Genomic DNA, 17,239 nt, shown 5'->3' with positions numbered 1-17,239 from the left:
TTGATGGACGACTCTTTGTATTCACATGGTAATCTTAGGCCTTGGACTTCAGAGGGATTTCAGATAATCTTGGGGTCTTGATAGGTACACACTTATTTGCTTTGCCTTCAGGTTCTGAAAACATGATCTTAGCATTCAAAGGACACTCCATATTCAGGTTCCCAGTCAGCAGTGAAATTGTTGGAAAATAAAAGGCTCTGGTGCTATGACCCTTTAAGGTAGCCCTGAGCATCTCAGCAGTTAGTGCTGGATCCTAAGTGGTGAGATCAGGAATGATTTGACCTTCTGACTATACCCGATAATCCACCTGACTTTCAGATATGCCAAGCAGCTTCTGGAGAAGAAAGCTTTTTACTTTTTATTCATTTAAGAATCCAGCCTTGTTAAGCTGCTAGAGGTGAGGCAAGAATTTTTTTTTTAATGTATTATTTTAAGAGAGACAGAGTGTGAGTGGGGGAGAGGGGGAAGACCACAGAGAGGGGGAGAATCCCAAGCAGGCTCCAGACAGCACAGAGCCCAATGCGGGGTTCAAACTCACAAAACTGTGAGTTCGATCATGACCTGAGCTGAGATCAAGAGTTGGACATTTAAGTGACTGAGCCCCAGGTGCCCCAGAAAACTTTTTATCTTTAACCAAGGAATTTCCATTGCTTAATTCAAATATTTAAAAAAACTGGATGAAACACATTCTTTAAATTAAAAAAACTTTGTTATATCCATGACGAGTAAAATCCACCAACTTCCAGGATAGGTCTCAGTCATTCTGGCTGGGATGTGCTCAAGACTGGGAACATTCGTTTTTGATACAGTGGACTCTTTTCATAATGCTGGTTTGGGGACAAGAAGGTGATAATTTTGCCTCATGGCTGAGAAAATCTAACTTGGTCTGAAAAAATTTACACCAACACGTATGTGTAAGCTGTATGAAAATGGTGGCCTACTGTATCAATTTAAGCAAAACTGGCAGATAAAGATGTGAAAAGTTGTATTATAAGAGATAGTCTGGAATTATCTGTCGTTTTTAGAGCTCTTTTTTTCTTCCATTAGAGTTGACTTTGTATTTAAATTGTTCCTTTCAGAAGAAAGTGTCCCCCCACCCCTAGTGAGAATCTGATTGAACTGATACACGTATGGATGAGTGGGTATGTATGTATATGTGTGATTCAACCTGTTTTCACTGTGATATGAATCCTTCAAAAAAAAGTCCACTCCAAAACATAACAGCATTACCGGTTTATTTCCAAATGGTGGCCTTCTTACTGCACGGCTTTTAGTATTTGCAACATACTGCAGATAGCAGATTGAGGCCCAGCCCTAGTGTGGTATTTAATGCTGAACAATGCAGTCATATTTCTTTTCTGATTAAACTCTCAAGGAACAGAAAAGTGTTTTTGGTAACAAGAAAGTATTTCTTAGTACCTATTACTCTTGTTCATACCCTTTCCCAGAGTGTTCTATTCATAGTAACGACGGTATTACTGGTAAGCCTAACATTAATGTGTGTGATATGGACCCAGCATCCACCACTGTACCTTTAAACAGAATCCTAGGAAATGCTTATCGCTGGGAACAACAGACCAGTATTGCACTGTTTCTAAATGTAAGCTCTCTCTGGTTTATTTTGGCACTACCTAAGTGACTTACTTTTGTTATTACTTGCATTCTGACTGTGTCTCTAAGAAAGGGAACCACCTCAACTGTTGAATTTTTAAAAGTCTAACTATTGTTTTATCTTTATGGCTAGAAACCTGTTTTCTTCAGATATCACTTCTTAGGCAAGGGTAAGCTGAGGGATATGGGAGGAAAATGAAAATGGAAGATTATTAACAGACATTCCCCCATGGGCTGTATGTAGTAGCTTCTGGTACTGCATCAGCTTAAAATTTTTATCAGAGCCTTGACTTCTTGGAAAGAAAAGGTGCATTTGGTTACCTGATTTTGGAAGCTGTGGCTGACGTGGGTCCTTAAATGATCGCCACACCTTTCAATTGCCTGTGGTCCTTCTTAACTCAAAAGGAAATCGAGTTGAAAAAAATCATGTTTTGAGGCCTGATTTTCCCATTGTTTGAGTACAGAACTTTAGTCCAGAACCTCTTGTACTGTTTGGTTTTTAAATGGGAAGACTGTTAACTTCCTTAGTATCAGGTGTGCCCTACATTGAAAGGAATTTTTCATTTGTGAGGGGTAAGTTCATCCGTCTCCAGACCTTACTCTCCTCATATTGCCTGCTGTCAGACCACACCTCAAGGTTGCACTTTAATAAACAGTATTTTTTTTTAAACAAAAAAACATGGGTTTTTTTCTTAAACAAAAAAACCTTTTTTTCTGCCTTACAATCTGTTCTTAAATTTAATTTTCAAGTGAAGACAGCTGAAATAAGATAAAGGCACAGTGTGTAGTGGATTTGGAAGATGGTATGAAACTCCTTCAAATCTGTGCAAGTTGACATTTTCATTCAAGTATGTTAAGGTAAAGTTTCTAAATGAATCACTTGCTTAAAACATCATCTTTAAAATAGTAAGAAATAAATAGCTATTACTTCGCGCCTATCTTCTCTAAGAACTTTGTTTACACAGCCATGGCTCCATCTCCACTGGAGGCAGGTGTACTGTTGTCACCATATCAAGTTTTAACCAGTTGTACTTTTGCAGAGTTGTCCACTCAGTCCATCTCCTGCAGCAAGAAAGGAAAATAGAATTAGCCAGTCTGATTCACTAACCAGGATTTAGTACTTAAGGACTCTGGTGCCACAATCAATAGATGTGAAGCCGGGGTTGTGCAAAACACACTCTCTGGAGCCCTGTCATCCTTAGATCGCTGCATCCTCCTTTTTGCTACATGGGAGCAATTGCAAAGACATAGGCTTTCAAGGTGCTGAGATCTGGATATTCACATCTATTGAATCACTTCTGGTGCTAAGAAGCATCTTGGTCCAAGGAATGAAGATTCTGTTTCAGCCCTTCAGTATTCGGGAGGCTGTTAATACAGATAGCTGTTGACATCTTGCCCGCTTATTGTCCAGCTAGATGGTTGTTGGTGAAAGCTGTTACGAACTTTCTCAGGCTTACCTTCTCCCAACAATTCAGCTTCAAGATTTGTATTCGTTCTCCTGTTTTAAAATGCTGCCATAAATGAAGACCATGGCACACAGAGAAAGGCATCAGGGGTTAGATGCCTGAGTAATGCCTCTGACACACAAAATCCCAAACATTCACTAAACTTACAGATAAGATACAACCACTTAATTTCCAGTTAAAGTGAAGCAACAGACTTTACTACCTGTCTGGCCCTTCTTCCTAGGCAGCATCATGAAGAATTGTGACTTTTAATATCTTGGACAGGTTTTCTGGGCAAGATTTTAGATAGTTTTTCCCCCTTTTTGACTATCCATTTTGGCATCTCTCCCCAACATCCTTTTTGGTAAACATCTTTTTAAATGTAAATTATACTTATGTTTGTGATGAGGTGGAGGTGAAGGCAGATGAAGCCCAGCTGGGGACACTCCCACCACATTCTCTCATGCTCTACCCGTAACCTACACTGTATGACTTGGATCCTAGCAAGAGTAGAGTGTGCAGGGTGCTCTGATAGCAGGGTGTCTTAAAAATAAAGTTGATGAAGCTCAAAGGGGTGCTCATCACCACCTTCTACAACACAACTTTCTCACAGAAGCAAAGCCACACCTTCTACCTGAGTAGCAAGGTCCCTTTCGTGTGGTCTGGTCACCAGAAGCAGGGGAGAAAGGATGAAAGAAGCCCGGCAGCAGAGAGCTCTGCTGTGTTTCCAGACCTTAGAAGGAGCAGGCAGAGACCAAGAGGATTCAGCGAAATGCCAAGGAGGTGACATCACTGGTTCTTACATTTCTGACTAAGTTCCTCACATATGTGAGTAGGTTCTGGTTAATAAAGTTCACTGTTGTGCGAAAGACATCACGGAGCAAGGACGGTGTGTGATCGGCCACCTTTTTGGCCAATACCATGGCCAACATGAGCACGGTCTTCTCCCTCTCCATGTCCTTCGGGTAAGTCTGTAGGACCTGCTCCAGTGCAGCAGCAAGGTGCTTCCTTCTGTCCTGCAGGTAGACACAGGGTCACATGAAACTTCATTCACTAATATTCTGCCCTCGGAAAGGAGAACAGTCCACCAATGTTAAGTAGGAAGAAGCATGCTTTCATTTTGAGGGAAGAACTTATTAAACAGCTGAGGAGGCTGGAGGAGAGTGAGAATTTAATTTGGAGAGGCAATGGAAAGGGTAGGCTGAGCTCAGTCCCCATAGCTGGACACACATTCATCAAATACATCTTGAGTGTGTGTGTTCACATAGACAAATGAGTCATTCCCTGCCTCTAAGGCACTTAAAATAAAGAATTAATTAAATACCCAAGACGTCTTAGACCTATCTTACCAGTGCAGACCTAGCTACCGGAAGGAGATGAAGGGGGCTAAACATGACATTCTCACTACATGGCAGGGGCACATCACAGACCACCAGACTCTTAAGGACCTTCAAGCTCATCAACTCATATGCAAAATTAAGTTAACATTGTGGGAGAGGACCCGAGGCAGAACAATACCACGGCTATGACAGCTGCTGATCCAGAGGGGACAAACCTTCCTGGAGGCAGGAGGCTGCCCTGGAGGACAGACACATTTCTGGGTAGTGAGGGGTGTTTGCATTTGCAGCTCCAGTCAAAAGGATGGAATCTTTCCCCTCCTCCAAACTCATGTAGCCATAGATTTGACAGCCTTGGGGCATCTCTCCCACTAAGTTTCTTCAGGAAGGCTAGAGGAGCTAGTTTACAGTACCCGCAAGGGACAGAAGCTCTATACTGATTTTAACCATGAAGTTAAGAGTAGCGGGCTAAATAAAATGTCACTCTTGTCACATGTGGTAAGTGACCTGATGTTCTCACTCACATTTTTATTCAACTCTCTAAAACTGAGGAAAGAATAAGTTAGTCCTGGAAGAGTCATATATGTTTTGTTAATCTTTTTTGGAAGGTTTTATATCAAACTCTTAACTCTGACTTAAGGTTCAGGTTTCCTAAATACCAAGTAAGTTAATTCTTCTGAAAGACAATTAACCATGCTATGATTCTATTTCCAATTGTTTTGTAGGCACTGAATTACCTCACTGGACACTGGTTTGTCTGATACGAGACAAAGGACAGACCTTGGTGTTTTAATTAACAACTGGAAACTAAAAGGCAGTCTGTGGACTGAGAGAAGAGGTTTTCAGACATAACTGATAAAGAGTTAGTACCCAAAATCTATAGAGAACTTCTATAACTCGAAAAAACAAACAATCCAATTAAAAAATGGGCAGAAGACATGAACAGACATTTCTCTAAGAAGACATAGTGGCCAATAGACACATGAAAATATGCTCAACATCACTCATCACCAGGGAAATGCAAATCAAAACCATAATGAGATACCATCTCACACCTGTGAGAATGGCTAAAATCAACAACAAAAAACACAACTGGTGTTGATGAGAACGTGGAGAAAAAAGGAACCTCATGCACTGTTGGTAGGAATGCAAACTGGAGCAGCCTCTGTAGAAAACAGTATGGAGATTCCTCAAAAAGTTAAAAATAGAACTACCCTACCATCTACTAATCACACTACTGGGTATTTAACCAAATAATACAAAAACACTAATTGAAGGGATATTTGTACCCCTATATCTACTGCAGCATTATTTACAATAGCCAAACTATGGAAGCAGCCCAAGTGTCCATGGATAGATGAATAAAGAAAATGTGGTGTATACAAAATGGAACATTACTCAGCTGTAAAAAAGAATGAAATCTTGCCTTTTGCAACAACATGGATAGATCTAGAGAGCATAATCCTAAGCTAAATAAGCCAGTCAGAGAAAGACAAATACCATGTGATTTCACTCATATATGGAATTTAAGAAACAAAACAAAGGAACAAAGGGGGAAAAAGAAGAGACAAACCAAAAAACAGACTCTTAACATAGAGAACACACTGATGGTTAACAGAGATGGAAGTGGATTGGGGGGATAAGTAAAATAGGTGAAGAGGCTTATGAGTACACTTTATCGTGCTGAAAACTGAGTAATACATAGAACTGTTAAATCACTATATTGTACACCTGAAAATAATATAACCCTGTATGTTAACTACATTGGAATTAAAAAACAAAAACAAAAACAAAAACAAAAACACACACACACACACACACACACACCTGACAACTGAAAAAGTTCTCACACTTCCTGACTAACCCAGAAAGGGCACTGGTGAATATTCTCACTTACTTCTTCTGACAGGTTCACATTCATAAACTGCATTGCCAGGTTATTCACCACTCTTGGGTGGATGCTGTGATCCATCCTATCCCCGATTTGGGCGAGCTGCCTGGCGATATCTTGGATGATTTCCTCTTGACTCTCAGAATCTGAATGTTCAGGCAGGGACACAGAGACACAGCAGATTCAAAAAATGGTCCTGTTTGACCCCTCCTCCCAATCCATCCCATACCAGAAAAAGAAAGGGATTCTGCTTTGGAACAAAGCTAGTTCCTGCTTCCACAGCTCACCATGGTGGGCTTGCTGACGGCACATGCTCCATTCTACTAGAGCTGCTATGTGAGGACCTGGGTGCAGTCAGGGGAGCAGGGGTGGAGTGCTGGGGCCAGGAAAGGGTCTAAATGAGCAGAAGACTGGAGAAGTGGGCCTCACCCTGCAAAGAGTCAACATTTGTCCACAAAAAAGACAGTGATGCAAGGGCATCCATGACTTGCAAGGCATCATGACTCTGAGCAGCCATGGCATGAATCTGATGGCAAGCTTCACGGCTGCCAGTTCTAGACCCCATCATATAACAGGTGTCAGCCTAAGAAGGTATTAGGGCAGAGGCTCTGCTGTTAGACTGAGTTAGAGCCCCGCATCTGCCACCAGAGAACACAGCTCCTTCTCTCTCTTCCTTTAGGTCTACTCAAACGCCACTCTGTCCGAGATTATTAACACTGCCACTTGCACTGCCACCTGCCCTCTCCGTCGCCCTCCCTTTTCCTTCCTCAGCACTCACTACCACCATATATTTTACCTGTCCGTGTTCTTTGTCTAACTCCCTTGCCAGAAGGTAAGTTTCCTAACAGCTCCAATTTTTAAATCTGTTTTGTTTACTGCCAAATATGCAGCACTGAAAACAAAGCAAGGCACACGGTAGGGCTCAACAGACAACTACACAAATTAATGAATGTGTAAATGAATGGATCCTGTACCTAGCTCCTAGTAAGTAATCAACAAATGCCAGCCATTGTTATTTCTCCCATTAAATCTTATATTCTGTGTTTGCACCTTCCCTCCGGGTTCTTATTTACCCAGGACAGAAATCTCAATCTCCCCAGTCCTTGCAGGCATCCTCAAGCAATTGTCCAATCTTATCTCACAGATACAACCATCTGTCCCACCATTACCACTGCCACCACCTGGGTGTGGATTCTCCATCAGCTCTCATCTGTAGCCTCTTAGCCTTCTCACTGCCCTCCAGGCCCTTCTCCACTCTCCACAATATACTTTGGCAAGCAAGGCACTGAGAGGGTGAAGTGTCCTGGTGTGCCCCTGGAGACAGTTCCTCCTTAAATTTTGTGCCTTCAGCATTTCACCTGCCCTAGACTGCCTACTGTGGTCTTGACTGTGATCCTTGAATCTCTGTGATCTCTGTGATCTCTACTCATTCATGTGCTCACACCTTGCTCAAGTGACAAGCTATAACCTAGCTTCCAAACACCTTGGACCATAACTTCCACTATTCCCTCCAAACACTCTAGCCAAACAACTATTCACAGTACCTTTTACAGACCCTAATCTTTTCATCTTCAAGTGTCTGCTTAAGCTGTTGCCATTCCCTCTTCCCAGTTTCCAAAGAGCCAAAATGTACCCCTCCCTCCATAGCCCAGCTCAACTGCAGTTATAGCTGTGAAGTCTTTCCTGATCCCTTGTGGAGGACCATGCTCTCCGTAGCTCCCACCATACTGACTCTGCCTCACTGATTTCTCTGTGCTTTTCCACTTTATTGCGGCAACTTCAGGAGCCGTGGCGGATTCGGTGTCCAGCTGAGTAAATGAATTCACCAGTGAAACTGTGGTGTACAGAGCCTCTAGTTTGCCTTTTGCTTCCAAATCTCATCAGGTACTTAATCTACACGCTAGTTTTCCACCAGCAGTGAAGTTAAGTGTACCTTTGCAAATGCCATTTGAGTTAAGCCAGGCTTGTGGGGTTCCATAGTGTAATGGTTAGCACTCTGGACACTGAGTTAAGCCAGGCTTTGCAGTCTAAGGGCAAGGAATGGTGCAGAAGAGCAAAAGACAGCCCAGGGGACAGCCTCTGGTTACAGTTACTCCGGCCACAGCTTCTGACAGCAAAGCCATTCCTGCCCTTCACCCCCTCCTAAGCCTTCCCCAAAGGGGGCCAGTTGCCCTTATTCAAATTTAGAGCTACCCAGGAGATACAGTAGCTGGATTCTAAAGCACAGAAGTCTTTGGCACACCCTGGCTAGTGGGGGAACTCTGCCATATCCCCCATCCACTCAATTTAACATAGAGCTGGAGGTCCAAAAGCTGGATCAGCTGTTGGTCTCCCCCATGGCCACAAGAGGGCAGTGCAATCTCTTATGCCAGGAGATACCTGGGCGGCAGGAGGCAGGATTTCAGTCCTTTGGCTAGGTTGTGAGGACTGGGTCCAAGACCTCAGAGTCCCTTTGGCAGTGATTCTAACCAGGACATATACCCCAGAAACACCTGAGAGTCTTCCACCCTAGAACATGTTGGTTCAGACAGCTGCAGTCAAGCCCAAAGGCTATGCATTTTGAAAATGTTCCTCATGGAATTCCAATGTGCACACTACTGAGAACCACTGTTCCAGGCCCAAATCTGGGAGTGGCTGATCCTTATCTTGCTTCCCAGCCCTGCTCCCTCAGCCTTAGAGTTCAGAATGGCCTCCCTCTGTGGAGGCCTCACCAGTGACAAAGAAGAGTAAAAAGTGAGGTTGGAAGGGCAGCACAGGGATGTGGGTGAGGAAAAGTGAAGAAAGCCTCGAAACCATGATATACTGGGAGGCAGCAGCAGAGGACGATGGAGCCCAGCTTAAGGAAACAGGCCTGGCCCGAGACCTGGTTGGACTGTGTCCAGTAGTTGCCTGACTTGGGGTTTGTAATTGACCCTTTTTTGGGCCTCAGTTTCCTCACTTGGAAATTAGGTTCAGAATACTTCAATGCCCTAGTTATGTTGTAGATAATCATGCCGTAATACATATGAAAGTGAAAGTGTGAGGTACTATACAGATTCAAAGAATCATTATAAAGAAACTGAGTGGATTTCAACTGATTGGAAACTAGAGAGTCTTGCTCCACTGGAGTCATGAGGTACAAACCAAACAACCATATGACACAAACATATGCAGTGGACTGAAACCACGTAGGTGGACACTGAGTCCAAAGGTTCCTTCCAGGGCTTAAGTTCCCTAAAAGTTAGTGGAGAGAGCAAAGCCCAGATTTGGGGCAGAGGAGGCTATGCTAGGTACCTGTCTCCTCGCTATCCAAGAAGCGGCTGCACCGGTTGCCATCTGTCTGGAGCCCATCATCGTGGTCCTCCTGCAGGTAAGCTGGTGGCACAGGCAGTTCACGGCCCAACACCTCTAACTCTTTATGGAAATTATAGTTGGAGCAGTTTTGGAGGAAGCCAAACACCAGCAAGTTTGTGATGCGCTCATCCTGGAGGCTTGAACCATTGCTGACCTAAGATGAAAAGGGAGTCAAATCAAGGAGACCTGTGGGAAGCTAGTCCAGGACCAGAGGCCCTTCATACAGCTGAGCTTGGCAAAAGGGCTCTGAGGGTAGCTGAGCCTGAAATAGCCTCACTGGCCCAAGATATCTGAATAACCTGTGCATACAAGAGGACTCAGTGGGCAGAGGCCAAATCTGCAGAGCCTGCTTTAAGCAACACCACCTGTAGATTCCAAAGAGGAAGCTCCAATTCTGCAGAAGGTGGTTCATCTACCATATGCTTGACATCCTGAAAACATTGAGCTGGGGTGAGCTTACTTTCGGAGGAGGAAAGTACAAAGGCTGTTTTAGGTAAGTCAGCCAATATCATCACTTAGATATCATCCTTATACATCTACATGCTTATGCTAACTCTCACGTGTCTTTTACCAACTTTAGCCCACCTTACCAGCTACGCATCCAGCAGTTAGAAATTCTTTCATAATCTTCTTTGTGGGCCAAGATGGTATTGTGCAACCAGCAAATTTTCCATAAATACTGGGTAATAATGACCACAGATAACATTTGCCTTTGGGTAGGCTTGGTTTGCTTCATATAGGGGGATGGCTCCTGCTCTAATGTGAGAGGCTGGTGGTCTCTGCCTGCCAGCTCTCCATCTGTTAGCAACACTTGCAGGGGAGCTCTGGGGGCCAAGAGGGACATCTGTACTCTGGGATCCAGGAGGGACATTTCTAGTGTGCCGAGTGCATCTGGGATGGTGTTCTTGGCAAACAAAGGTGAAAACTCGCAGACCTGGCAGCCAGGGGTGCTCAGAGCAATCGAAGACCTAGGATGAAAGAGGGAATCATCTGAAAGCCTAGGGATACTGAGATTTTCCCAAATAAATGTAAAATACACATACTAGACTGTAAGAGAAGGTCAACAGAAGAAGATGAAGGTGCTTGTAATGTTTATTTCTGTCTTCTAAGTCCTGAATATTTTTCATTAGAAAAAAATAAGAAAACTTTTAGGACAGTTTTTAGAGGGCAAATGGCTTTAAATAAATAAAATGCACAAAATAAGGAGCTAACGTATTGTTAACCAGTTTTTACTTCTCCAGAATTATCCCTTAAAAGGGGGAAAAATCCAGGGCACTTGGGTGGCTCAGCTGGTTAAGTGTCCAACTCTTGGTTTCAGCTCAGGCCATGACCTCATGGTTCTTGAGGCCGAGCCCCACGTCAGAGCAGAACCTGCTTGAGATTCTCTCTACCCACCCCCCCGCCCCTCCCCTGCTTGCTCTTTCTCTCAAAATACATAAATAAACTTAAAAAAAAAAACGGGGGTGTGTGTGTATCCTTATAATTACTGTATAATGAGGCCAGGTGGCACAAGACAGCTTAGAAACTCAAGAACATCCTTCATTTCTTCCTTAAGGAGATGTCCTGCCCAGAAGAGAAGAAAGGAAGGCTGGGGCAGGGTTGTGGGTTGAATTACCACAAACTCAAACATTTAGTACAGGTGGTTGGAAAGCAGTTTGACAGACACTGTTAGATGGGCATGTCAGACCAGACTACATCACAAATCAGAAAGCAGGCTCAGGAAAGAAAAGAAAGAAAAGAAAGAAAGAAGAGAAAGAAGAGGAAAGAAAGAAAAGAAAGAAAGATAAAAGCAAGCGGGCTCAGGAGCTGACAGCATTAAACAAAAAAATTAATGTTTATTTATTTTTGAGAGAAAGAGAGAGAGCACACAAGTGGGGTAGGGGCAGAGAGAGAGGGAGACACAGAATCAGAAGCAGACTCCAGGTTCCGGGCTGTCAGCACAGAGCCCAACTTGGGGCCCAAACCCTCAGACTGTGAGATCATGACCTGAGCTGAAGTCAGACGCTTAACCAACTGAGCCACCCAGGCACCCAGGAGCTGATAGTATTTAATTCAAGGACAAATAGAGCTTGTGGCAAACTGAGTACAAAACTATGACCCTTTTTGATCTTCTAGTGATAAAAGTTGAAATGGATGTCTCAGAAGATGCAAGATTTGATAGCTATTTATCCTTTTAAATCACAAGAAAAAGTATGTTAAGAAAAATGATCAAGACTTAGGAAACCTTGAAGGACATACTACAAAATTGATTTAAAGGAAGCAAAAATAACTCTCATGCTATAAAATCAGTTTCAGTGCAGAGAAAAAAATGGAAAGCCATCAATGTGTTTTGATAAATTGGGATAATCCAGGTGCTCAAACCTGGCAAAACCAGCACCGTACAAATAGTTAAAAAATAAATAAAAGGCAACCCCCCCCCGCAAAAAAAACTCCAAAATCCAAACCAATCTCTTATTTTGTTTTTCTAAAAAAGAAAAAAAATCAAAGAACACTAAAATGTGGATGAACAGTACCATAATAGTAAAACAAACAAACAAACAAACAAACACAAGATATTATGCTAAGCCAGACACAAAGGAACAAATATTGTTGGATTCCACTTCTCTGAGGGACTCAGAATAGTCAGATCCACAGAGACAGAAAGTGGAGTGGGGTTTGCCAGAGATGGGGACAGGAGGATGGGAGTTAGTGTTTAATGGGAACAGAGTTTCAGTTGGAAAGATGAAAAGTCCTGGAGATGGATGGTGGTGATGGAGACACAATGTGAATGTGCTCAGTGCTAATTAATGAATTGTGTTCTTAAAAGAGGTTAAAATGGTAAATTTTATCCTATGTATATTTTACCATAATTTTTTAAAAACTGGAAAACTGGAGCCCTTGGGTAGCTCAGTCAGTTAAGCTTGGTTTTGGCTCAGGTCATGATCTCCTGGTTCGTGAGATCTCTGTGCTGTGTGTGGAGTTTACTTAAAAAAAATAAATTAAGTAAACAAAAATATAGCAGTAGACCTGCCCTACAAGAAATACTAAAGGAAATCTTAAAAAATAACAACGAATGAATACAACAAGAATGGTGGGCAGGTTTAAACGGCACCAAATGGAAGGGAATTCTGAACACTGAGAACAGACTTTCATCAGGACAAGAGGATCTGCAGAAATCTCCTGGTCAAGCAACCACCATCTCTGCTGAGCCTGCCATGTCTCAGTCCTTCCAGCTAGCAACCTGAAAAACCATGTGGTTTCCATCCTTTAGAAGGATATTTAACAAGCATATATGAGAACCTTCCAGGCATCAGATGTTGCTACGCTTAGGGATTCAGAAACTGTGAGCCACTAAGTTTAACCATCAAATCCTTAGATTTTTTGCAGTTACCTCTCACAATAGCTGGTGAGAAGAGAAGGCTGATACATACAGTGTAGACACAGAAAAGCCTCTGGTGCTAGGGGCCTCTACAGAATTTGGAAAAGAAAGGAAGCAAAAAGACTATAGTAAGAAAATAAAGAGCTTTTGATTGGATAGGCTATGATTTTCTCTTCCAGCTAATTAAAAGGTAAGTACAGACAAGGCAGTTTAGGTACCATCCTACTGAAGCCAGGGGAATGGCCTATATGACCTTAGGGTGATTGCTTCCAAGAATTCTAGAGTTTCTAAATGGTCCTGAATCAGAAAGCCGCCTTGCCCTTCCAGTGAGTGATCAGGCACAAGGTGGAGGGAAGAGAAGAGGAGAGAGAACAGGTATTTCTTTTTTTACTGTGCTACAGCAAGTTGTGAATGTGAGGCTCCTCTCTGCAGCGCTGTCAAAGAAGGGGTCAGCTAGGTGCACACTGACTGCACACACACAAGGAACAAGCTGGCCCCAGTCACCCTTGCTCCCCCTCCCAAAGCATTCCTCCAGGAGAAGTGCATGGGCTGACCTGAGAATCCATGGCACAAGCAGCCTTGCAGGGCTCTGTCTGGTTTCCGGCCTTGTAGGTGTCCCAAGTCAGCAACCTGGAAAAGGACACACATGCACACAGGGTAGTCAGCTGTTCCCTGCAGGGACACCCCTTTCCAGGACCCTCAGGAAAGAATTGAGGGAGTCATCCTGGACCCTGGCTCAAAGGCGCCCTGGCCACAGTGGCCAGGCTCACACCTCACCCATCCCAACCACACTCACTCAGGCTGCTCCTTGCTCCACAGCATGGAACCTGGGCAGCAGCCCAAGTGAGTGGACTTTGGAGTTTTCCTCACTATAGAGACTTGCCAAGGCATGGAGAGCTCCCCAAAATCAATCCTCCAACCTCAGAGCTCAGCTCTCCCGCCCCGAGCTCACTGATCAGGCAAATAGGGCAATATAGCTTATGAATTATTTTCAGGCAAATACTTACACTAGTGCACTTTTTACAAGAATAAAGTTAGCTGATAAGTATACCTAGAAGTTTTAGGGACTCTTTTATTATTACTACGACCACTGATATGACTACTACATAACCATTACTTCAGCGTGCAGCCATTCTCAGAGCATTCACGTTATCTGTTCTGTTCCACACAACTATGCTGAGAGGCAGGCAGTGTACAGTGTTGATCCGGGTGGGTGAGAAAATTAGGTTTGGGGAGTAAGAGACAGCAAGGCAGACCATTTCTCTCCAGAGGCCACATGATTTCAGTGGCATTCATTCAAAAAGAGCTCTTATAAAATGTATATTAAAAAAAAAGAAGCCTTGAAATAAAATGTTTTCTAGCATTTGGTGGTAAAAAAAGGAAAGAAAGAAGAAAAAAGAATATATTTGACAATTACACAAAAGATTAAAGGTCCTCTATGGCACATTTTCCAAACTAAATAACCCATAACAATTGACCAGACAAAAGGCAACTGGGAATTGAGTTCAAAAAATTATGCCCATGAAGTAGAATACATAGAACGTGAGGGAAAAAAAAAAAAAAAAAGGATGAGAGATCTAGGTGTGCATCAGTAGAGAAAGATGTCCAAGACAGACCAAAGTTTCTAAAGAACAGTCTCAACAATATAATCCTATCTTAAAATGCACTTGCCTGCGTATGTGTGTGTTTACACACAATATTAGTTTTAACCAAATGAAATCATCATTTTGTAGGGTAAAAAACAGCCAAATTTGGCAATTTTATCTTGGGTCCTTAAACAGAAGAGATAAAAAACAAGAACAGACAACCAATTCCTCTTTAGGAAGCACGGGTGGGGCTCCCACATGCACGTGAAAAGGAGGCTAGGACAAGACCAGCATGGAGGACATGCCTTCCACACCAGGCAGCCGTGCACATTTGTGGGACACAGTTACTCTCGATCTGCCCATGCCCCTGTCTCAGGTGCTCCTGTTGGCCTTAGAGATCGTGCAAAGCTGGAGGCTGCACCCTAACCCTCACACTGGGAATCTGGCAGAACCCATGGCTGGGTATGGCTGAGTGGGAGGAAAGGGGGCCAAGAGCAAAGGACTCAGGTGTATTTGGACAGACAGGGAACCTACGGATGCTGGCTTACCCACAGGCCCTCCATAGGGAAGGAGGCAAGAGCTGGTACCATTATCAGAATCGGGACAAAGAATAAAACAGAATACGCCCCTCAGGAAAAAGGCCACAGAAGCCAAATGATGTCCACAAGCCACTAACAATGTAAAGGTGCAGTGGACTGAATGCTGGCCTCCACCTTGTTCTCTCAAGAAGTAACTTTAGAAAACTATGTGGGGGAGATAGCACTCAAGAGATAATTAACATAAACATTTAATTGATTTCCTCCAGACTTTGATACTGTGAAAATAAAAGGAAACCTCATTTAGAATGGCTGCAGCAAGCCAGCAGGGGGCGCTCTCACGCCCCATGGCTCCTCATGAATTGCAGACCCAGAAGGAACAAAGGTACCTTACAAGTCTGACACTACTTTACTATCGTTATTACCCCAGCAGGAGGAAGAAAGCTTTTCCTCTTCCCCCAGCAACAGCCCAGCCAATGAGGAGCCACCATAATTGGAGCTCCTGGTTCATCCAATTGGGCTTTTTGTTTTGTTTATTACAGCCCTCCCAGCTTCCAATTTCCTCTGGAAAAGCACAGTCCTCTCCTTTGCTCTGTGAACTTGCTATGGTTTTGCCATAGTTTGCTTGTTCTAAATTACAGTTCTCTGCTATTCCCAAATAAATCCACAGCTGCTGGTGAAATCACTGGCAGTTCGATTTTTAAGGTTAATATTATTTAATGATCAGAAGTGGGAAATTTGAGACGACCCCAACAGCTCCACAGCTGGTGAGCAAACAGGGACCGGGTGCCCACAAAGCCAAGTGGCCTCACTGCTTTCTCAGTGACCCCAAAGTTTGAGGGTAAGTTCTCTCCTGGATTTCAGGCTCTGCTCTCTTTATGCCCAAGCTCTCCAGGCTTTATGTGGGATTTGTTTTAAGGTCTTGTCCTTTCTGAGAGTATGAACTGACTATTGCTCTTGGAATTGTGCTGGCCATCAGTCTGACTCCTTTGGAACTAGGATGTTCCTGTCAAAACTTTGCTGTTTAGGAACTCTCCTTTTTGCTCTAGAGAAAAAAACCAACCAAACAAAAAAAAAAAATACCCAAGAAAGGGGATCCAAGTTGTACAAATGCTTTGAGGATGTCCCCTTCTGGGGCCCTGGCCAGTTTTTTATTTAAAAACTGCACTCCTTACTCATGTGCATTTCTTTTCTTTTTTTTTAATGTTTATTTATTTTTTGAGAGAGAGAGGGAGCACAAGCGGGGGAGGGGCAGAGAGGGAGACAGACTCTGAAGCAGGCTCCAGGCTCTGAGCTGTCAGTGCATAGCCCGACCCAAACTCATGAACAGTGAGATCATGACCTGAGCCAAGGTCGGATGCTCAACCGACTGACCCACCAAGGCGCCCCTAAAATGCAGTATTTTAAAAAATTTGTTAATAAGCAACAAGAAATGATATTTTCAAGTGAATCAACAAATACTTTAAAATTTTGTTTTATTTTTTTAACTTTTTTTTTTTTTTGGAGAGAGGGAGGGCAAAAGTGAGTGAGCAGAGAGACAAGGAGAGAGAGAGAATCTCAAGAGAGACAAGAGAAAGAAGGAGAAAGAGTATGGAACCCAAAGTGGGGTTCAAGCTCATCCGACGTGGGACTTAAACTCATGAACGGTGAGATCATGACCTGAGCCAAAGTCAGATGCTTAACTGACTGAGCCCCCCAAGCACCCAAAAATTTCTCAGGTTTAATTTCAAACACAGAAAATATAATAGATAAAACCCACTTAATCAAAAGCTTTTGGGGGTCCTCAATAATTCCTATGTGTAAAAGAGTCCAACAATCCAGCTTCTCTGTCATCCTCATTCAACAGAGAATAGTCTATAAAGACCAGCACCTGATGAGACCACACAGCCAAATCCTCCATCACTGCTGTCACCAATGGGAATAACTGATCTGCATGTGCAAACCAAGCCAAAACAAAACACAAAGTCAGGAGAGTGACAGAGACAGACAGAGACAGAGGGAGAGAGGGAGGGGGAGAGAGAGGGAGGGGGAGAGAGAGGGAGGGGGAGAGAGAGGGAGGGGGAGAGAGAGGGATGGGGAGAGAGAGGGAGGGGCGGAGAGAGAGAGGGAGGGAGGGAGAGAGAGAGGGAGGGAGGGAGAGAG

At 43.4% G+C, this 17,239-nt stretch overlaps 1 protein-coding gene across 1 annotated transcript in view; it reads right to left on the bottom strand.

The window, feature by feature from the left end:
- Window positions 1-1,218: 1,218 nt before the first annotated feature.
- BID (BH3 interacting domain death agonist) overlaps window positions 1,219-17,239 on the bottom strand; it is a 29,050-nt gene continuing 13,029 nt past the window's right edge. The window contains exons 2-6 of the mRNA XM_003988294.6: window positions 13,530-13,605; window positions 9,558-9,771; window positions 6,291-6,430; window positions 3,860-4,072; window positions 1,219-2,673 (exon numbers count right to left, since the gene is read on the bottom strand). Of these exons, the coding sequence (XP_003988343.4) occupies window positions 2,662-2,673; window positions 3,860-4,072; window positions 6,291-6,430; window positions 9,558-9,771; window positions 13,530-13,541 (591 nt within the window). The 5' untranslated portion in view covers window positions 13,542-13,605 and the 3' untranslated portion in view covers window positions 1,219-2,661. The remainder of the gene's footprint in view (window positions 2,674-3,859; window positions 4,073-6,290; window positions 6,431-9,557; window positions 9,772-13,529; window positions 13,606-17,239) is intronic.

The sequence above is a fragment of the Felis catus genome, chromosome B4 (assembly GCF_018350175.1).
Source record: "Felis catus isolate Fca126 chromosome B4, F.catus_Fca126_mat1.0, whole genome shotgun sequence".
In the NCBI taxonomy this organism is placed as follows: Eukaryota; Metazoa; Chordata; class Mammalia; order Carnivora; family Felidae; genus Felis; species Felis catus.
This window is presented reverse-complemented; position numbering and strand designations above follow the sequence as displayed.